Source organism: Lytechinus variegatus, chromosome 4 (genome assembly GCF_018143015.1).
Source record: "Lytechinus variegatus isolate NC3 chromosome 4, Lvar_3.0, whole genome shotgun sequence".
Lineage (NCBI taxonomy): Eukaryota > Metazoa > Echinodermata > Echinoidea > Temnopleuroida > Toxopneustidae > Lytechinus > Lytechinus variegatus.
The window spans coordinates 34123939-34147648 of record NC_054743.1 but is presented as its reverse complement, the minus strand read 5'-3'; the positions used below and the strand labels follow the sequence as shown (position 1 = coordinate 34147648).

Genomic DNA, 23710 nt, shown 5'->3' with positions numbered 1-23710 from the left:
GATCATGGTACCCATTTCTACGGTTAATTTGAAATGGTTATTGTGTGTGATCGATCATGAAAATCAGCCCCACAATCAATTACTGTGCTTCGTGTAACCGCCCCCTGAACTACTACTATTTCCTTCCTTTCCTTCTTTCCCTTTCAAGTTTGTAATGCAGTCATTTCTAAGGTTGAATCAACCAGAGTTTGACCTACATGAAGCATCTCATATCAAAATTATAAACTTCAGGTTCTTGTGTATTATAATCCATACATGTCTGTTCCACATAATTGCATGCTGAACTTTTGTAACTGATTATTGCAATTCACTGTATATTAACACACTAATATGCATTGAAAATCATGGATTTAAGAAAATGTGGAAATTCCATGCTTGGTGTGAATGACTGGAAATAAATCCATGGACACAATACTAGAAGCCTTGTTGCTTTGCTAAGCCTCTCCTCTACCACCATCATTAAAGAGAAAATTAATCATTATGGTTGTATAGAAACATGTAATAAGTACGATTGCATGAAAATGTGTTCATATAAATACGCTGAGGGTTATAATTGCAATTATTTGCTGTGGTAGAATTAATTATGAAAATGTTTGAAAATCATTTTCATAATCACTTCTCAATCACTGATAATCTGTTACAGTTGCTCTATAGTAAAATGAGAGTTTTTTGTTACAAAGAAAAGATATTCTCTTTAAACTAAATGAAACAAATTTGAACAAACATTTCAACACAACGCAGATATTGTCATCTCCACTACAATGAAATACAAAATTTAGGGATAAATAAATCATATGGCTTTAAACCATAAACATACATCAATCTTGTCACCATTTGCCGTGAACCAGACTTTAACATCGGCGATCATTCAGTTTTATTTTCAAGGAATTTACCATGTTATCAATACACTTTAGAAATCTCAAAATACTAGTCGTTTTCTATTTAGCCCTGGTTTTACAGATGGTCATGAAGCTAGAAATCCTAGTGAATTTTCTTGGATGTCCAGGTACTCCATGAGATTGATTTATCAGATTTAATTCTTAGACTACCAAACACAATGTTGGTCATAACTCACTGTCATTGTGAGCTCAATTGAATTGAATTTTACATCCTATTTTTGAAATTATGCTCGTCTATCAACGATTTCTTTTAGTCTACATGTGATAAGAAAGCGCTTGTGGCATTTCTTGTAAACTCACTTTGCATTCTGGTCATATAGTAAGCCATGGCCTTCATGGTTAGAGGGCGCTCTCAAAAGAACCACTTTTTTGTAGGAGACGCAGGCTGGTGATTCATTGTAAACAAGGAAACAGCTAACCCAGCGTGCAACCACACGCCACCTAACGTGAAACATTGCATATAATAATAATATTGAATTTTCGATTAATAAGAAGTTTGTACATTTACAACCTTATGATACAAATATTCCAAGCAATAAAGATGAATATAAGTTCTTTGCAGATAAAATAGTTTGTACATTATCAAATACGAATAAAGCTTGCACCGGGCAAGTTGCGTGATTCAAATAAGCAAAAATATAAAACAAAACTACATACTATTCTAGTCCTTTACATAAAAAAACTTCCCTTCTGCAAATAAAGGTTTCAATAATTGACAATCTTCATTATTTTCATTATTTGAAACTATACACCAATCTTTATTGCCGTGCATGACAAAGAAAAAAGTGCATGCCTTAATACATGGCATGACTTACTAATATGGTGTAGGTTGAATTAAAACAAAATGTTTGCAAAGTTATTTTAGCATGTCAAATACCTTTTATATAAAAAAAACACTGGAAACTGAAGCATTGGTCTACATCATCTCTGCTAAACATGCAGAGTAACATCGTGTAGAAGCATAAGCGATGATGGAGTAATCTTTATCAAACTATAACAATGCAAAATCAATTTGAACAGAGGTAATGACATGCACTTTATTAAGATGAAATATGTTTGTTCACTTTGGATTATTACTATGTCTAGCAACAAACATACAAATAGAGACATTCTCTTGCATATTATTACATACTGATTCTGTTAATTTATACACGTTGCTTTTTGGTATGGTATAGATCCCCTTACTATACACTGGAAGACAAGCCTTCTGTACAAGCGGTTACCATGGAAACTATACTAAATAATCAGTTTCATCATAGAACTATGATAATGGTCAGTATAAAAGAGGAATCGTTTGTCAAACTCTCCTCAGAGAATAAAGGTTAGTTATGAAATAACGCCATCGTGTTTTTCACCGTGGTCATTTGTCAAAATATTACCTATTCATTTTATTGCTGACATGATGGAGGTCTTTTTAGCAAATTGGAGAGTTTATTTTGGATTTTCTATGATTGAAGCATGTATAATTATTTAAGACTAATATGGAACACCTATTACATTTGTAATTTAGGAAATACATGTACATGTATTATCACTTTCTCTTGTTAGAATTTCTGTCAAATTCAAATAAAATGCACTTGGCATTTTCCTAAAATAACCTACCTTTAAACTCCAACCCTCAGTTTTCCATGTACAGTTGTGCTCAAAAGTTAGAAACTCCACCACGATATGCACTCCTTCATACTTAGTAATGAATGTACACAGCAACACTACACTGTACGGTGAGCCCAGAGAAACATACTTTCTTGAATGTAATATTTTATCACCCGACTTCACAATTAAAATATCCAGAACATGGCAGAACTTGAGCACTTTAAATATGTTCATTTTTCGTTGGGTTCACTAACTTTTGAGCACCACTGTACTTCAGTGCAAAAAGAACTCAAGCCATGGTGATCTAATAGGGCGTCACACGTTTTCATATGAAGCCCAAAGCTAGGACACATCATTTCAATAATTTTCCACAGAAAGTACTTGCTTTTTTTCAAATTGCCCAGTATAGATTGAAGTAAACAGTAGATCAAATTCAACGATGTTATAATTTAAAGTTGTTACCTTCAAAGAAAGTGTTTTGATCAGGAAGAAGAAATACATACCGTTCTTCAATAAAACTAGAATAGATCATACAGGTGTGTACCATTTGTTGAAAATAACCAACTAAAGCCCATTGTAGTTTTCCTCTCGGATAAATATAAACACAACATCAAAAGTAAGTTCCCCCTAAAGAACCCCATGAGATCGTCCAGCATAACAAATCATTTGTTTAAGTCGTGAAGTCGCGGATATCTCTAATTTTCGAGAATCTGATCCCTAATAACCCTAGCTATATCCCATGCTTCGTTTCAACTTGAATAATTTGTTACTCTGGCAGATTTGATGGGGTTCTTAAGGGGGAACTAACTTTTGATGTTGTGTTTAGTATTTGGAAACACAACTTTCAAATTCGTCTTCCTTTAAACAGACTCCTTTGCCTTTGAAAGGTTACATGTATTTCTAATGTTCTCATTAAAATAATAAATAGTTTCTTTGATGACTTCTCACAATTAAATTGAAATCATTGAAGATTGCCAGATGAAAGTGTTTGATGTTTGCAAATTTTATTGCCTTTCATAATTTTGACAATGGAGAGAGTTCCAAGCAAATGGTATAATATGTTTTCTTCTTGGCTAGTACGCAAACCAGAGAATGAGTAAGTAATGCCATTAGCAATGTCTTTTCAATGCCATTTTTTTTCAATAATTTATAGCAAGTCTTAGTATAAGTCTGATCATATTGAGGACTAATCTTATTACGCAATGAATACATGTAATGGAAAACACTTTGTTAGAATTTAATACGCTTTCAAACCAATCATGGCTTCTAGACTCTTGTATAGAAATGAAAGAGTTTGCGCTTTAAGGGGTTTAATATAAATCTTTATTTCCCTCAACACTTTGAATCTGGGAAGATGTAACAGCTTATTAAGCAGTATCTTCCTACCCCAGCAATCATAAGGAAACTTCCCAGTCTTTCTGGTCTTCTTGGTCTCCTGGAAGCATGATTTATTGTGGACCATCTTTTACAACAGCCTTGTATGGTGACTTTAAGAACACATTGTGGTTGTTCCTGCTCGCTTCTCCTTGATGGTGTTGTAAGTGATGCAGTGCAGACAGAAAGGCATAACCACACTGGTTGTACACATGTACATCTATGGCCGAGCAACCACCCTGTTCTTTAAAGTATTCTTTTCGATATGATGAACAAATCCTCTCGCACCTGGCCTTTGATTTAACTGGACCTGGTTGTAACATCTGAAACTAAATGCACAACTGAAAGCCCTTTTGATGTCCTGGTGACCCCAACAAGCAGCTGTATCTGAATGTAATGAATGCTTCTGTATCTACCTGCCATAAATACGCAAGTATCGTCGTCCGTCATGTAAACAAATCAATATCAGTCGTTTCTTCATCACAATCACTTTATTGTCTCCTTGTATTCAGTCCTGTAAAAGAATAGATATCAATCACCCAGCCTCTTTCAAGCAGAGTAGTTGGTCTCAATTTAAATCGAAAAAAGCTATCATCATTCCTACTCTTGAGTATAAAAAATAACTTTTCTTCTCTCTTGATTCCTTTTGCAAAATCTAAAGACAACAGAGACTCTAGTTCATTGCTATTACCGCAATATTCTTCGGCCAAGATTGTAATCTCCCTTTCCAAAGTGCAGTCATCAAGATTCATAGCTATCATGGAAGCTGATGACAGTAGCATCCATGAAGCATGCTCAACTGCTTCAGATTTCTGGTGGTCTCTGTTTGTAGCATCAATACACGAACAGCAAAAACAATCCGTCTCTTTCGAACCACAAACCTCTGAGGTCGATGTTCAAACCAAGTTGTTTCCGCTAGAACGTGGTCTATTAATCAAACTGAGCTAACGATTGTAGCTCTTCGCTACCATGGCTAGAGTAGCATTTGGATGACTAACAATCATTAAATAAAATGTTTTGTTCTAGTCTCTGGGTCATGCTAGAGGTTCAACCATCTGCATAGATTGCCTACCATTGATGTTTGGAGGGTAGGTAGTAGTTGGGATGTATTTATGCTCTATCACTGGCTTGCTGTTCCGTCGCTTGTTGTTGCAGCGGAACGCGAAGCGTAGTTCCGACATCATTTCACCGCATAACGATTTCTGGATAAAGAAAATGAATGGGATATGCTAGTTATAAAAGTAAACAATAAAGCAATATACAAAATATGACTACCATTAAAAACAAAAGAGAATCGACCTTACCGTATCTACATGTAGGTGAAAATGATGATGTAGCTAAATCAGAAAGATATCTAGGGTCTTTGCTTAAAGGTGCTGTTCAAAATATTTTCACTTAATTCACTAAACGAGTGATGAAGTGATGACTTCATTTTCTGTCTCATCTCAATCGTAAAGATATGATCATTGAATGTACAAAATGTAGTTTAGACCAGAGGAAGTAAAGTCCTTATTGAGTTATGTTCTGGAGAGCTTTGCATCAAAACTTGTTGTTTGACAAGTTGTTGGTTCTGACATTTACTTTATTTTGATTGGCTGAGAAGCACAGATGCCTGACTGTAATAATGACAACTGTTGGATAAAACAACAGACTTTCTTTGTCAGATGAAAATTCTGTCATATTTTTACCCTGAAACACTCCCTTGAATTTTTATCAATCAGAAGTACCACATGAGAATATCAGCAGTTTTTTCTTACCCTATCGATCAAAGCATTCTGCCTTGATTTCCAGATGAACTCTGCGAAGGCTGCTATAAGACCACACACCAGGCCTGTGATCAGAACCAGGAAGATTCCTCCAATGTTCTTGAGACCTAGTGAGTTGGCTTCGTCACTCTGACCAGTGTTCTTATGGCACTGGTCCGTCCTCCACCACTTGTTCTTCAGCTCAAGGAGGATGTCCTCTTCTTGAAGCTGCAAGATGGATTTGGTAATCTCGTCTCGATAAACAGAACCTGAAGAGAAGCAAAAAAAGAACAAAGAGGTTCATTTTATTGACACAGTTCTTTCTGGACATCCAAGAGAGTATCCTCGTGTTAGGTCATACCGCAGGATGTCTATCCGAACATTTGGAGTTTTTTAATCACTTTATTTTCTAATAATCTTACATTTTCCTCCTGAAGCTGTTGTATCTCATTGGTGTTATTGTGTTCACAAGGATTGGAATGATGGATGAATGGAAAAAATCCATTCCGTATGGGTCACATATGTCAATTTGCTTTATTCAATTTACTTACTAAGATATTTGTTCACATCCATGATTATAAAAGAATGCTTTCTTATAACCAGATACAGAGATTATTTCTTTCTTTACTTCAAAGAGTGGATTTATTTACTATCCTTGTTTGAAATCATATTCATCTTTTGACTATTAATACCGTCGGTAATCTCTGCTATTGCTAATCAAAACTTGGAAATGAAGAATGCACTTGGTACCTATTACATGTCTTTTAATGTACTCCTTCAATCTTTTTGAACAATACATCTCTTCCGGCTAGGATGGTGCCATAGTATTCTGCAGGCACAAACCCTGATTGAAACTTTGATCAACAAGTGTGTCTCCATGCAAGACTAGCACATACAAAACTTGCTGTTGAGCAAGAGTATTCAGTACACAAGGCAAGAGTAGGCTGCACATTCAGACCCTTAATTCGAGTGAGTTTGCACAGCAGACTAGTGCCATGGTATGATGTAAAGGGGTGGAGAAAGACAACCGTAAGGAGGCGTCGTTCTTCCATTTTCTTCATCATGCTTCATTTTTTCCCTCTTTTTTTTCACTGCTTGAAAAACCACAAGGGGAGTTGCCCTCTGTAGTACACCCATGCATCCCTTGTCTACTAAGATTTGATGAGTACTGTACTGTAGAAGCTGTCTTACCGAGTGGCGTACCAATGCCGTAACCTCTTGAGTTGAGCAGCCCTCCAATGGCAGTCAAATTATTACAATGCTGGGAGACCACGTAATCGGCCATGGCAGACTCCATGAGGTAGGCGTAGTTTCTATTGTTGAGAACGCGCTCAATACCATCCATGTAGGTGTTTGTAAACACGTGCTGCCTCGAACTCATGAACTCCCACATCTTCATGTAGGTGGGGATTTTCGATCTCTGCGCAGCAAATAGAGAGATAAAGAGTTGAAAGTCATTCAAGAAGTCGATAAATCATGTTTCACCATAGTTGGCAAAATTTGTTGCAATTAACACAGTACAGCAGAATCAGAGTGCGAGCATGCATACCATTTTGCAGGAGGAATAACTTGTCAGATAATGTAAACCTGTGCCTATTAAAATCACTTGGAATGACCCTAATAATGTTCCCAGATATTTGTGATATTATCAAAGATTATCTCAAGTTTAAAAAAAATAATCCTCTGTAGTTTGTATATGTGGTACTTGCATAGGCTGTCTTATAGGATGAACAGTTTCTTCTACGAACATGATACAATTCATTGGTCCATCTACCACCAGCAACCTGACTTACCGAAAAGAATTCTTCCGTGGACCCTCCTTTCCTGGTGCCATACTCAATTGATGTTTGCTTGGCCAGATCATCGGCAGTCTGGATAGGTGACACCATCCTCTCGACCGTCAAGAAAGCAGCCAGGTTAGCAGTGTAGGAGGAGATCAAGATGAGAGAAAAGAACCACCAGAAACCACTGAGAACCCTAGTAGAGAACGCTCTGGGGTTGATCTCGGATCCCTGCTGCATGAGACCACCGAACGAGAACCAGAGACAATTGAAGAAGTTGAACTGGTTCTCCACCGTGTCGTAGTCTGGGTTGCACGGGTGGGAGTTGTACCACTCGTACGGACTGAATCGAGCCAGGACAAAGAGTACGAAGCTGACCAGGAGGAATGCCAGGATGACGTAGAGCCAGACGTCTGGGGACAGTGGGTTGAGGAAGGAGAAGACACCAGGGTTCTGAGGTTCAGGTACACGGAAGAGGATGGTCACGCCCAGGTACATCCAGGGTTTGGAGAAGTCTATCACCTTCTCTCTGACATAGGTGATTGTGAGAGGAGCTGCCGCAAGGTCAGCTCGCTAAAAGTGGTAAAGAAAAGCAATGACACTGTGTAAGGAGACAATTGACACGTTCTCATTTTTTTACAAGGATGTTGGCTGGTTTATTCTGAAATGACTGCTGCTCTTCATTAAAGATTTATCATGTAGGCCTATCATCATAAAACTCAACTATTTTTTGCTTGTCAAATTCTTGAGGCAAATTTTAACCTAATTCAGGTCGTTTTCAAACATCATGTCATACAATATACAAATAGAGGATATAAGAGAGGTAATTCTTCTCACCCTTTCAACTAACTCCCCAACCATGCCATTCCAGCGACCATCCACCTCGGAGCCATAGTCGCCATCAGGAACCAGAGTGATGACGTAGTTGAAGTTCATCCTCTGTGAGATGTAGTCCAGGAGATCTATGATGAATCCCTCAAAGCGTGCATTGCCCTCCAGGGGTTCGCCATCAGGACTCTTCCGCTTCATGCAGTATGGAGGTTCCTAAGGAGTTTTAGGAAGAAAAAAAAGTGAAATTATTTTCTAGGTTCAATGAATCCATATTTGGTAACTAAATGAGAATAAGCACGTGATACTAACCCTCATGACTTGCTTGTACTTCTACTTTCAAATTCTCTGGTGGTTCTCATCAAATCAGTTTCCTCAATTTTATGAGGGTTGGTGGTAAAATGTTTCAAGCAGAAAGAAGAAAATAATGCATGCTCATTTTCAAAAAATCAAGCAACGCCCCACCCCCCCAACAGAGAGTACAATTAGAACAGGGACATGAGAGGGTGCAAGTGCTGGTATATGGCACAATAGAAAATAGCATCCTGTAATGGTTGAAATTACCTAATCCATGGAGACTGGTTCTATAAGCTCTAAGTCAAGCTAGGTGAAGTAAATAACCAATTGTTCAGGTCTTCGTGATAACACATACCAAAAATGCCATCAGTATGCTACATGTACATGTACTAGATATGGACATCTTTTTTTTTTTTGCTCCGTAGCATGAAGAAAGACATTTAAAAGGTAGGGGGCAGTAAAGACAACCTTTTTTCTCAATTGAATATCAGGTTACATGAGCCAGACCCCTTTAGATGTTCTTCTTTCTTCCTTTTTTCTTTGTTTTTCTACTTCAGGGCAAATACAATGATCAACCTTTTTGAACGTCTGCCCCCTTCTTTTCTCAAGTCTTCCATCACTTCATAAACTGACCAAGTCATGGTCCTTTGAGAACATTGCAGGCTGTCAAAAGAACCAGAAAACAGGGACAGAAAATTTCATGAAGGTCCCTCATAGAGGGGGTTGGACATCCATATTTTATGAAATTGCCATTCACTTTTTTCTCTCGCAATATTAGAGGGGTCAGTTGCCCCTTGTCCCCTTGAAGCACCACTCCGGGTCAATCGTAATGAATGCTATTTCACCTTGTCAACAGGCCTTACAATTAAATTTAAAAAATGTGGAGGATGACGCCACAAACTTTTATGATCTGCAAAGGTGTTGAAGAGACTTAGCTGATGTGAAATCACAATGATGACAAGAATGCATATTCTGTCATCAGAATACTGTTCTATATGATCAATGTCAAGCTAGGTAAATCATCAATCGTTCAGGCCTTCATGATAACAGATACATGTACATGTGAAATCATAAGTCTTGATGACAAGAATGCATATTCTGTCATCATTGCCATTCATCGTTATTCTTACCAATATAGTAAATGAAGAGGCTTTAATAGGAGGAAATTTGCATATTAATGAGTCAGAAAGAAGAGGATCGAGGGTATTTGAATTCCAGTTCATCGTGATTTAGCCGTGAATAGCGTGGTGGTTAAGTCGCTGCCCGGAAAGCAGTTGATGGCAGGTTCGAATCCCACTGTTCCAATTTTTTCTGACTTATGATTTTCATTAAAGATTGAGCATGTGATCTTAAACACAAAGGATTAATGCCAAAAATTTGCTTACCAATATAGTTGTAACAATCAAAGTCTTGTTGGTCAACGTTGTGTTCTTATCTATATGCATGTCCACTGGGAAGATATTCAGACCATTTGCATCCCATTGACCAACCTACATAAGGGAATTAATTAATTAATAAATTAGTAAATGAATGAATAGAAAATTTGATAATAACGTGATTTTGTTAATTGATTGATGAATTGATTGTTTATTGGAACAAATGATTAATATATCACATATATAATATTTTTTTCTCAAATACACATAAAAGTAATAAGCAAAATATTTAATGAACTTACTTGAACATTCATATGATATGCTAGTCATCATTCATATTGTTTTACAAATACATAAAGCAAATAGTTATATTTACCAAAAAGACATTATTTTTATCTCTTTGTTTTAATCTTAGAAAGGCTGGGGCGGGCTGATTTAACTCCTTACACATTTTTTGTTTGTTTTCTGCTGAGCTCAAACTGCTAGTGGTAGTTTACATATCAAAAATCATTGTTTCTTACCGTTTTGAACATCACAGACTGAGAATCTTGAAGTTCTGAAATGAAGAATCTTGGATTGTCCCTGAAGCCATTTCTATCAAACGTTATTGGGCCAGTCAGACCATTGACATTCGTCTAGAATTACAAAAAATAAAAATAAATGAAAACATAAAGAGGAGTGGGTGTAGGGGTGTTGTGGCCCAGTGGATAAGTCTCCAGACTTTGAACTACCAGGTACGGGGATCAAATCCGACTGCACCACTAGCGTCCTTTGGCAAGGCGTTTATCTACATTTGCCACTCTTCACCAGGTGTAGTAAATGTGTACCCGCTAGGAAGGAATTCCTTGAATGTTCGACTGTCCGATCAGGATAGCTGTGCTAAAGCCGGGGTAATAGTATGCAGCGCTTAGAGACAAATGTCATTTGTATTAAAGGGGAAGTTCACCCTGACAAAAAGTTCATTGTAAAAATAGCAGAAAAAATAATAAAAAATATTGCCAAAGGTTTGAAAAAAATTCATCAAATAATTAAAAAGTTATTAGAATGTCAATTATTTGATTTGTGACGTCATATGCGAGCAGCATTTCTGACAATGGTAAAAAATCAATGAAATGTCATTTTCTCAGAAAATTGAAAATGGTTTTCACTGTAATTTTTGTATATCAATAGACAAATCATTTCACATCCGATCATGAAAAGTAAACAAAATTAAGTCATCAGGAACCATACAAAATTTGAAACTCAAACATTTTATATTACATAACACATGGGGCAGCTGCTCGTTTATGACGTCACAAATCCCAAATGTTGAACTCTAATAACTTTCTTACTCTTTAACGGATTTTCCTCAAACCTTCACCAATATTTTTTACTATTTTTTCTGCTATTTTTACAACAAAGTTTTCTTCAGGGTGAACTTTCCCTTTAAGCGCTATATAAATGTCTCATATTATCATTATTTATTATTAGAAAAAAAACCCAGAGTAGATGGTTGTATAAATGATAATGATTTGTTTAGACAAAACAAGAGAATGAGTCAGGAAGAGAGAGAGAGGGGGGGGGGGGGAGATGGAGGAGAGAAATAGACTAATTCATGATGTTGCGTGGTATTTTATACTGTGTATTCCCTATTTTGAAAAGTTCCACTTTGCATGACTCAAAACATAAAATTAACAAACGATTAGCATCAAACACCTCCATTTCTTCAATGTGGTTGCGTCATACCGCTGATGGTATTGACAATGATGATGATGATGACGATGATGTTTTCAATTCCTTTAAAGACCAGTTCTACCAGTATAGCTATATAGACTTACCCCTTGGAGGAAATTGTAGTACGTGAGTCCGTCGGTCCATTCCGATTGCTCCCCGAAGCAGCTCAACGATCTCAACGAAATATTCCGAGAATCTCCGAGTTCTTGAAGACCATGGGCCACCACATGCACTGCGTCGTAGAGCAGAGCAGCTTCCGTCTAAAAATATGCCAGAAGCAAATATCATTTAGGCTGGCACTGAGCAAGAGGGTGGGGGGGGGGGGGCATGTCAGGCCTCCCCGACCAATTTTAATTTTGTTTTTGCGTGTCCAAAAACTTTGTGATAGGTAAATGCTTGCTGTGAATAACAATACATTTTTTTGCTTGACAATTCATTAAGAAAGAAAATTTCCTTCTTTGGAATAACGCACTGGACCCGCGCCTATATTTTTGGATGGAATTTTATGCCATAGACAATTATTTGCCTTTCATATTCTTAGAATCAATACTAGCACTGCATTTTTAAGCCCCCAAAGTTGTCACAGTTAATATTTTGTTATTCCACAATCTGAATCATGCTTCTTTTTAACATATTTTATTAGCACTAGAGCCAGGTGGCAGCTCTTTATAAAGCTTTTTCCTTTTTATTCCTGTTTCCTCTATCTTTGAATAATTTCGTTACTTATTTTTATTTATTTATTTCAGTTTTCTTTTACGAGGGTAGCCCCTTCAGTTAAGTAAACTGATTTACGAGAGGGCCATTTGGGTCTATTTTTACTAATAATTATGATGAATTCTCACTGGAGAAATGGCGTTGTTTTAATTCTATACCGTTTCAAGTAATGACAGATGTTTCAATCAGGTGGTTTCAATATTGCTTAATTAACTGTATTATTCCAACGAATTTGTATTTGTGCAAAATCCAAGCTAAAGCAAGTAGTACTTGTACTTTCTGTACCTCCCAAGTTGAAACTATTGAACATCTGTTCTTTGAATGCCACTTAGTTAAAAAAGTATGGGCATACTTTGAAAGGAGACTGTTTGAAAGATGCAAATTAGTATTAAAATTAACCATGGAAAATGTTCTTTTTGGAATTACTCCCATTAAATATAATAGAGCCTTAAATACACTGATTATTTGGATAAAATGGATGATATATAAAATCAAATTAGCTGGAATTCGTCTTATGCCACAGAAAATCCTCAACGAGTTAAAGAATTATTTTTTGTACGAAAAAGCTATTTCATGTGAAAATATGCAGCAAGCATCTTTTGAAAAGTGTTGGTCAAATTTTATTAATCTTTTCGACTAATGTCGAAAAGATTGTCAACTAATGTCGAAAAGATTTTCAACGGTTTGCGAGATACAATTTTGCATCTTTTTCTTTCGTTCTCTACATAAATTAAAGCTATGTTTTTGCTTTTGGTACCGTAAACGATTCATTTTGTAATAAGACTGTATTATCAGCTTTTTATACTGTTAAACACTCACTTTCTGATTATTTTTGTACATTGACTGAAAACAAATGTAAACTGAAGCCATATTGATTGTGCAAGCAGATCTACATGTAAACTGATTATATATTGAATAAAACACCCTACTGTGGGTGAAAAAGAAATTGGAAAAAAAAAATAATTATGATGAAAATAGAAATGAATGAGCGAATGAATTAATATTTACTGTGAGGATGCTGAAATTCCTGGTTGTCATGGTAACACTCCTAGGTCCCATCTGCATATTGTTCCATTCCTCCATGAACGCCTCGGTGTACTGGTCATATAGATTCAGCATATGAAGTGTGGTCAGGTTAACCTTATCACCAGTATACCTTGACATGTTTATTAGGTAAAGATCCTGTTTGAAAAAGATAATGTTGATAATTTCATTGTGTGAAGAAAGAAAATAAAATACTAATTTAGTTTACACTGCTGAGACAATTGGGAAACGCATACTTTATAAAGCTAAATGACCTCAGCCTCAATTATTCACGTGTGAAAAGGACCTTTGTCAATTCTAGACAACGGCCTTTTCACACGTGAATCTTGAATCATAATTGTAATGATGCTTGCAATTCGTCTTTAGGATCATTGGACCTTTCACACGGAAATTTCGAATTATAGTTCGAGTGAAACTTAATTGGAATTCACCTCCGGAGTAGAATTTGAACTCGAGTTTGGTTTCACACGTGCTAAAAAAAAATCGTCATTAGCCTTATTTTTTTACTAGAAGCATTCAAATTACGATATTTTTTCACCGTGTGAAACGGCGGTAAGTAACACAAATGCATACTTAAAAAAAATTAGTGCTGCTTCTGAAATCCTTTCAAGAATTGTCAATCACTTATTGATAACACGATCTGTATTATGCCGTTTATGGATAGTAATGAAATAATAATCATAGAATACCTTTGACATCGAATCTACCCCGGTACAAAAAGACCTTTTTGAACAGACACAGATTTTTTTATGCAAGATCTGGAAACGTGAGTTCTATATTAAAACATGAAGTTAAGTAAGACTCTTTACTCTGGTTGTTACAATTGGATTATCATTTCATTATAAGAGAGATTACTTGAAATGAAACATGAATATCCCACAATAAAACTGCTTACCAGTGAAACAAATAGATAATGATAATAACTTCGAAGCATTTGCAATTCTAGCATCTGAAAGATAAAAGAACAGAAAATAGAAAAAAATGATTGTTACGAATGGTATTGTTCCTATTGGTAAAACATGTGTACAGTTCATGGTTTACAAATCAACAAAACTTTGCTGGAAGTAGTTATTGTTACGATTGAATTGTGCAATTGACAAAAGGACACATTCTTACATGTTGTGCTCCTATGGGAGGTTGGAAGAAACTTTTAATCAATCGCAAAACTATTTTGGTTCCAGAAATCAATCAGTCATGTCTTTCAATTCATTGCAAGTTGGCAATTAATTGCTAGGCCCCGTCTTACAAAGAGTTGCGATTGATCCGATCAATCGCAGGTATGGAAAGCCAGCAACGTCAACATCTAAAATACATGTTTATTGAAAAAAATTGTCTAGAATGATTATATTCATACATTCACTTTTTTCTGTACAATTCAGTATGCTTCTCTTTGTTTCAAAGGGTATTGAGCAAATTTCCTGAAGAAAAAATTATGACATTGATGGATTTCCATATACTTGGGATTGATCAGATCAATCGTAACTCTTTGTAAGACGGGGCCCCGATCTGCGTCTTGCAAAAAGAGGTATAATCCGATTTGCTGCGGCTAAAATTGATTTATCTATTACATAATCTATTGCAAATCGACAGAAGTTTGCATTTGATTGGAAATATTTTCTTGCAACTCCCGCTTAAGCAGTTAAGAGAGAGAAGAGAGTCAAAAGGGGCCTAAGCTTTCGATCCTAGCAGAATCTTCGTCGGAAATTTTTTTTTTCCGACGAAGATTCTGCTAGGATCGAAAGCTTAGGCCCCTTTTGACTCTCTAATTTACTCCATTGGCTCTTTTTTTTAGATAAGCAGTTTTCAGCAGCTTCTTTTTGCAAGAGAGAGAAGACATAACTTTTCAAAGGAACATGGTTTAAGATACCAATGATCACTGATTATTAAAACATCTGTCCATGATTATGAACTAATGAAAAGATGATGCCCGTATCGGCTGTGAACTGCAGGATCCATGTTGGAAGAATGCGGCTTCACCTGAAGAGAATATCCTCAAGATCTTTCCGAATCCTACCAATCTACCACACCTGCAGGGTTCAATGTCAACCCACCACCTCATGTGGGGAGCCTTGGTGTGGGATGGGTGGACTCGTCATCCCCTCTTCTTGCCCCAGTCACACGGACGAAATCGATTCCTGACCGATCACAGTCATTACGTGATTTCCGATGACGTACCATCGATCGGTTTGAAATCAGTTTCGATGGTGCGACCGTGCATCACTCTAGGGGTAAAATTGAGTTAAAGGACATTCAAGGACGTTTCTCACACATCTATGACAGCATATATGGTGGAAGGACATTCCATCATTTGTTTTCACTTCCACCATTCTTAAACTCACTTCACCCATCATCAGCTGTAACAATTTTCTTACTCTTCCAATAATTTAGATTATATTCAATTTTTCACTCTTTAAAATGCATTTTCTTTTTCATTGGGGTGTGTAAGACTTTGAAGAGGATGAAATCCCTCAGCAGGATGGTCGTCTTGTTGTAACAGAGGGATGTTGTCGAACACTATTTTCTTGCCTGTGCCTGTCTCCTCTTTCTCTCGTTAACCTGACTACGCTAAAAATTCTATATATAAAAAAAACCTTTCCATGGTACTGAAATATATATATATATATTCTTCAATGTCTCTAGCCTTCCTCCCCTTCCTGCGGCTAAATGTCTACACAAAGGCCCGTATTCTGAAGACGGGTTTACTTCAAACTCCGGTTTAAGTTGTGGTTTAACCATGGAAAACAATGTATCAGCTCGTTTGACTCTCAAAACATTATCATCTGCCTGGGAAGGATAAGTATGACAATTGTCTTCACCATTAAATAAATAGTGAAGAGCACAGTTATCATGAGAAGCATTCACTGTATTTTTTTTAACGTTTGGCTTCCCATGATTTTAGCACAGAGTTTGACTTTGGAATATGGGCCTTAATATCTATCTCACTTTCCCATAACTTTGCAAAGCAAGGTATCCCTTTAAAGTCTGATGACCATGGTGACCCAATTCTTATTGAAGGATGAAACAACGATTCCGCTGTCGTGTGGGGAGTTTATAGAATCATAATTGGGTACAGATACGACGCTCGATATGACTGGTAACTTCTTCAGAGCATAGTATTTTAACCCGTCAACGTTACAGATAACACACCAAATATCATCACATTTTGACAAGATACGATCTAGAAAAAAAAACTCAACGGCGCCCCTGTCTTGGCTGTATCCACCTCTCTATTAATACGCCTCAATGTCAGGACTGGTCATACCAGTAGGATGCATTCCCTGCTGGTAAAAACCGGACACTACTTGTGGGCATGGCGTGTGTAACATTGTTAGTTCGATCTGATGACAGTCTTGTTCGGTGTGACAGACGGTTTATTTGTGCCGAGTTCAACATATTCAAGCGGCAAGTGACGAAGGTGAATTGGGGTGGCACTCTGTAAGAGGATGACGATTTTTTTTCAAGTTCAAAGAGGAGACGACATACTGTGTGGGATGAATCGAATTCCTCTTCTAAATCATATTAGATGACCCAACTATGCTTGAGACACTGGGATCTTATTTCCTATTGGTGTCGTGTTTCTTCCTCAAGGCGTTTGCAAAACAGTAAGCCAAGAGGGAGGCAATAGTTCTGTCAATAGTCCCTGTATATGGTGACGACGATATCGACAACATTAAGTCGATCACCGTCGAAACCGATATCGTCAACATTTGAAGACTAGTTTATTCTGGTGTTTTCAGCCCGGGTTTTCAGACGATCAACCTGAGCCAGCAGACACTGTTCTGAGTTGCGAACTTTAACAAATCACGAGCCACATACAATGAGTAACGAGTTGTGACTCGAGCGTACGTTATTATGATCTATTTCTAACAATTCCGACAGATATTCATATGATAAATATTTCTTGGTCGATAAACACACGCGCGCCCTTTTTACACTCAATTTCTCCCCCTTATTTTACCGTATTGACTCACTTCGGTAAAAATGGCATATTTACATTAAAATTTCTTTATTATGACTCTGGGGAGGGGGGGGGGGACGAGCCGGATGTGCCCCCCCCCCCTGGATCCGCCAGTGTTCCAAACATTATCGATTCTACGCCACTGAAAATATCATGTTAGTTTCGGTCGGTTCTAGCCTCGTTTTATAAATACTTGTTATAACAACAAACTACGCACAACTAGTATAATAACTCAAATAAATCAAATTGAATTATTTCATTATCTTAGAACAATCATTGCAAATTTGTTATTGGAACTGGTTTTATGAAACGGGCCCCAGGAGTCGCTCTGGTTGGTATGACAGTGACGTTACCATGGTTACAGGCATTGAAACCTTTTTGCAATATACGGCCTAAGCACTTGTCTTGCAATTCCTTCTGTTATTCCTCGCATTAATTATTATACTCTGATGTTTACCTCGATACATTTCCCTCGAACATCGGATGAAACTGAGCCATGCACCGCAATTATCTCTCTATGCGACTTCTGTGATGTTGTCGATTATCACAATTATGACGGGTTTACCTTCAACAGCCACACCAATGAAACCGCCTCCAAACGGACCGATGATTATGTCATTGGTAAAGCTTTGGACAAATCGGTCTGGGCCCCGTCCTACAAAGAGTTGCGATTGATCGGATCAATCACGACTGTGGACGGCCATCAATGTCAACATCTTTTATGCATATTTGTTCAAAATATTTTCTAACTATGATGTATATTCATGCATTAATTGTTTTCATGAAAATTCACTATGCCTCTCTTTGTTTACAAAGGACAATGTGCAAGTTTTCTGTAGAAAAAATTAAGACACTGATGGATTTCCACAGAGTTACGATTGATTGGATCGATCGTAACTCTTTGTAAGACGGGGCCCTGGTATCGGTTTCGTCGGTAGAATTGTGGCAGTACCTGCCTCGAAGGACAGAACCTGTTTATCCGCCAGTCGGAGCATCGCCTTAAAACGTATCAGGTGCTTAGAGAATGCGATCAGCAAGGTCTCGAGATGTAAAGATAAAAGTTGACGAGTTCTATTTCAATGCACATGGTCACACTCAACGGCGCGGATGGAGTCAGGGTGAACACTGGGGAGCGTTTCATTTAAAAAGTTGTCAGTGATTTTCACCGACGGATGTTGTTACCTACCGCAAATCCTTGCATCTGATTGGCGGGGAACGAATAGGTCAGTGAAAATCACCTGATGATACTACGTGAAATACTCCCCATTTTGCTATCTAAACCAGATATGAACATAGGGAATACCGGAGTAGGGCCTATGTATCTTTGTATCAAAGAAAACATAATTCGGACAATGTGAGAACATAATTTTCTGGAGAGGGTTCAGAAAGAGGAATATGAGAGGTTACGTTGGAAAGATTGAATTTTCTATTCAAGGGTGGTGCAATGATATTTTGATAGCGGGAAGAGGGGTGATACAGTGTTATAGAGATTTCATGGAAGTCTTTCTTCTTTTTCCTCTTTTTCTTTTTCTCCCATTTTTTTTTCACTTCTTGAGAGTGATACAGTGTTATAGAGTTTTCGTGGAAATCTTTCTTCTTTTTCTTCCCCTGTTTTCCTTTTCTCCCATATTTTTCACTTCTTAGAAACGACAAGGGCGGGAGGGTGGAGTTAACCCCCTGCAACGGCGCTCTTGGTGTTAAAACTACTACTCATGTACCTACTTTCTTTTATTTTGAGAAAAGGTCGGAGTTTGACGTTTAGCAATTTGTAAAAAAAAACAGAGAAGGTGAAGTGAAACTTTTATAAAGGGGTCCGACCGATTTTTTTTTATCATAGAGATTTGGTATAATGAAAACATTGTGTATATTTACACGTCAGATAGCAATGATAAGAAGTAGGTTTACTTTCTTCACTTTAATTGGCAATGCTTCAGTCATACCGGCCAACAATACTCCAAACCGACAAAAGCTTTTACGTTGACTACCAATGATAAACCATCGGTCGGGTTGGAGTCGGTTTCGGTTACAGTCACATCAATGAAACATGACCAAACCGACAAGAGTAAATACATTGACTACCAATGGCATACTATCGGTCGGTTTGGAGTCGGTTTCGGTTACAGTCACATCAATGAAACATGACCAAACCGACAAGTGCATTTACGTTGACTACCAATGACGTTCCATCGTTCGGTTTGGAGCCTGTTTCGTTGGTGTGACGCGGGTTTTTTAATTAATGAATATATCATATACCTGTTCAAGCAGAATGGGAAGCGTCTCTCTCTTGCAATCAACGATGACATGGTTCGAGCCCGATGTCTTTATTCTCTTTAGGATAGTTTTGTGATTGGATCCTTGCATCCTCTCCACACTCAGTTGCATGTGTACGCTGGAAGATAACTTAAACACACCTTGAAGTCTTTCTAAAGCTGTAAATGAAAACCGATATAAAATAGTAAATGGTAAATGGTGGTGAAGTTGTACCCGATTGCTAAGAGAGCAGAATGCTTGTATGCAAACAACCAGAGGACCGACAGTTTAAGGTCCTCTCCGAGGGATATGGTAATGAAGATTAATGCCAAAGTGCACTAGCGCACCAAGTTGGAATCGAACCCGGATTACCGGAATCTGAAACCCCACTATATTGACTGTTGACTGAGCTATCCAATTTATCAGGATAACACTGACAATAATAATAATCCATTTTCAAAAGCTTAAACTATCATCATTATGTTGATCTATAGGCTAACCAGAGATATTTTATTGGACATTGATTATGGCCAAAAGCAATAATTGAGGAGGGTGCTGAAAATACAAAAGAGTATCTGTAATGAACTTTGTCCTTAGATATTTTCTTACTGACTTTAGACCTTTGTAAACTAATTATCATATTAACTTGGTAAAAATTACATAAAAGGTAAAAACATCAACAAAATCATAATTAATGACGACGAATGAAGACTGTTCCTGTATAAGTTCTTGATGACTGAGTAAAATGGGCAGCAGGGGTAAGTGATAAATGGGTAATGATTATTAACAACTAATAGGAAAATATAAATATGAAAAATATGGTAAGAATTTCATAGAAAAATGTCTAGGTAAAATTATGTGTTATTCACTGCAATACTGGCAGACGCAACAGACCAGATTATTTTCAGATATAAAAAAAAATATGATTAAATGCTGTAAAGAAATGGAGAGTAAATAGGCCTAATGAAGGAAAATGAAAATAATTCAACATTAACTTTACATCGTACAGGCATGGATAGACGAGATTATTAAAACGATCTTAAAGGGGTTCAAGAGGAAAGACAAAGAGAGGCAGAAGAGAGAGCGCATAAGGGGGGGGGGGGGGGGGCGTAGAGCAAGCAAGACAAGGGGGTAAAAATGAAAGTGGGCCAAGTGAGAAATGATAAGTCGTCAACTAGCCTCAGTGGTTTTTATTTAGATCGTGTTTGAGTGGAATTTCCATACTCGTCTCCCATGACACTAATTAATGTTAGAAGTCGGGATATAAAACAATTCACCCTTGAGACACAGAAAGTAGGGCAAACATTCATCATCCATTCATCTCTCCTCGGATTAACCTAAAACAACTCTCGTTCATTCCCATTCATCCTCCGCGACGGCTCAGCTCCCCAAACCCTTCGCTAATCAGCGAGATGTAATTAAGGGTCCACCAGCCGAAATGGAAGGGTGTTCGGTCGGTTCGTGATTGCCGCACTCCGAGGGCATACAGCCTTCGGCAGCCGCTTGCTAACCGTGTAATACTGATTGCTCATTTTCCTTGCATACGTTCTCGTTGTATGAAATAACATTCTGAATTAGACTGTCGTTGATTTATTAATCGACATTCATTATGAATTCTTTAAAGATATATTTCCCTTAATTCATCATAACATTGTCTAGTGGGAAATCCATTTATATATTGATTATATATATATATACATATATTTATAAATGTGTAAAGTTATACATGTACATGTACAACATATAACATATAAATACATATATTTATATATAAATACATATATTTATATATATAAAGGCCTCTCTGAACATCCAATATAATGATAGTCGGTCGAATGTCCTTTGGGCACTATATAAAATAATTTAAATGGTCATCACGAGGCCCTTATTTTGGTTCATGTTTTTGGTCATGACCACTCTTACCAAGGAACTAGGGAGATAGAATATATGGTGGATTATCTACCTTGCATCTTAGTAGGCCTAGATAACGTGATAATCATAATTTGTTATATTGTTAATTTGTGATTAAGCTTCCTTGTCACATAATGCCGTCTACACGGCTAGGGGTGAGGGGGGGGGGGGGTCTGTCGTCTAAGTCCGTCTTAAAATGGCGACTTTAATTTTTGACTAACTTATTCTCTGTCGTATGATATGCATATATCGCGTTGAACCATTCACTATAATCATTATTTCACGATTTAATTTCATTTACGTCTTTTTGAATTTATGTTGTATTTTGTAACCTTTGTTTGTATCAGTCTCCCGACTTTTTTTTCCTTCAAATAAACCGAATTAAATGTAAATCTGAATCTCTAAATTTGTGGCGCAACTTCGGTGACGCAGTTATGAGGTAATAAAGTGTAATGCGCTTGCGCATAGCGTTATTGCTGGATGATATGTACATATTTTCGTTTCGTTTCGTCTCAGATCTGCATCTTAGAACATGATATGAAAATGCACAATCTGTCTACCTCTAGAAAGACATGTAATCCAGCTAAAAGGAAGGAAAGAGGTTTTTATTTTTCATTTCTCTGATGGCATTGATAATTTGAAAGGTCTATACCAAGAATCGTTAAACTCACCTTCGTCTTCATCATACATGACGGTAACCTTCTGCCATTTATAATGTTGCACTATATCAACCAACAATGAACTAATGTAACTAGCATGGGGATACAAGCTGATAGTGTTCGATAATGTCTCCATCCCTCCAAACTGTCTCCGTGTGTCGACGTGTGGTACATCAACCGTTTTACACACTGATCGCACGGCAAGAGCGCCATCTGTCGACGTAGGGCCGATTACAGCTGCTATTCCGTTTGCATGTTGAAGTTGAGCGCAAACTGGAAATAATGAAAAAATAAAACGAAATGATATTAGCATTGTATCATTAAATCATGAATAAGAAAATAATAACGTCAGTACATAAGCGATATTTTAGTCATGTATTCGTAGAAATATCAGACTGTTTTCGGGGAAATATTTTCAAATAGCACCCCGTTATATGGGAACTTATTGATTTTGAGAATACATACTTGAAGATACCGGGGATTGGTTATTGAAGCATTTAAGTTACCATGAATGAATATTATATCGTTTGCCTTCAGGGAAAATGTGGCTAAATTATTTTGTTATGACACAAGCCGAGCCAATCCGGCGAATCTTAATGGTTGTGATGATCTATTGGCGGTAAATTAATGGGTAATATCGCAAGAATGATTGTCTCTTCTTTGATAGTCGAGATGAAAATATAGATCGGTAAGGGAAAGTGGCGAAATATAGATCAGAGGGAGTGGTAGAGAGAAGCAGAGACGGGGAAAAAGATAAAGGAAGAGAAGGCGAGAGCGAAAAGGGGTGGGGGGGACATATATACACGTATATATATATTTTTTTTTGGGGGGGGGACGAAAGCAAGGATTTCAAGACAAATGGTAAATAAATAAAGCTTAAACAGAAAAGCAAGATCGTGAAAGCATTTACAGAAATTCTGCGAATTCGGGACATTTCGTTTTTAATATAGTGGCGGGGCACTGACTTGTGATACAACATGTGTATGGGCAACCGGACGGAAGAAAGGAGAACATTAATAAGTGTTCGACTACTTGAACAAGCCATAATAAAATTCCCTTATTTGTGACCACGACAGGCAAAACCAGAGCCCGATTTTCATTAAATTGCCAAAAATATGAGAAATAGTGGAACGCACTTTTGTTGTCAGCTACTTAATGCATCTGAGATGTATTCCTAAATTGGATTCAAGTAAACTGTCATGGGTCAAGTTAATAATGCAGGTATACTGCATGTCATACGTGTCATGTGAGCAACTCTTGAAATAGTGCAGGCGGAATGACACGTTAAAAATGATTCGATTACCATGGTAACCGTTTGAAAAATTAATCAACTTCGAAATTTTCACAGCAACATATATGAAATATCCATAAAGAAACCATCACTTTGTGTACTACCTACGATCAATTCCTTAATAAATATATTCCTTAAAGAAGGAGTTCATTTTAAAAATGCGTCTCATCTTCCCTGCCAGAAGGTCATGACCCCACGTGGTGACCTTTGCTGTCTTTTATCAAGACTGGCTCCAAGAAGTAAGTAGTCATTGAGGATGAAAATGAGAGAAACAGCC

General features: G+C 37.2%; 1 protein-coding gene across 1 annotated transcript in view; it reads right to left on the bottom strand.

Annotated features, from left to right (window-relative positions):
• Positions 1–4724: 4724 nt before the first annotated feature.
• The window catches only part of LOC121412957 (glutamate receptor ionotropic, kainate 2-like), a 72931-nt gene continuing 53945 nt past the window's right edge, over positions 4725–23710 (bottom strand). The window contains exons 4-15 of the mRNA XM_041605718.1: positions 22155–22415; positions 19576–19751; positions 14260–14313; positions 13329–13502; positions 11711–11866; positions 10415–10528; positions 9903–10007; positions 8230–8436; positions 7405–7965; positions 6803–7031; positions 5624–5880; positions 4725–5068 (exon numbers count right to left, since the gene is read on the bottom strand). Coding sequence (XP_041461652.1) covers positions 4901–5068; positions 5624–5880; positions 6803–7031; positions 7405–7965; positions 8230–8436; positions 9903–10007; positions 10415–10528; positions 11711–11866; positions 13329–13502; positions 14260–14313; positions 19576–19751; positions 22155–22415 — 2462 coding nt within the window. The 3' untranslated portion in view covers positions 4725–4900. The remainder of the gene's footprint in view (positions 5069–5623; positions 5881–6802; positions 7032–7404; positions 7966–8229; positions 8437–9902; positions 10008–10414; positions 10529–11710; positions 11867–13328; positions 13503–14259; positions 14314–19575; positions 19752–22154; positions 22416–23710) is intronic.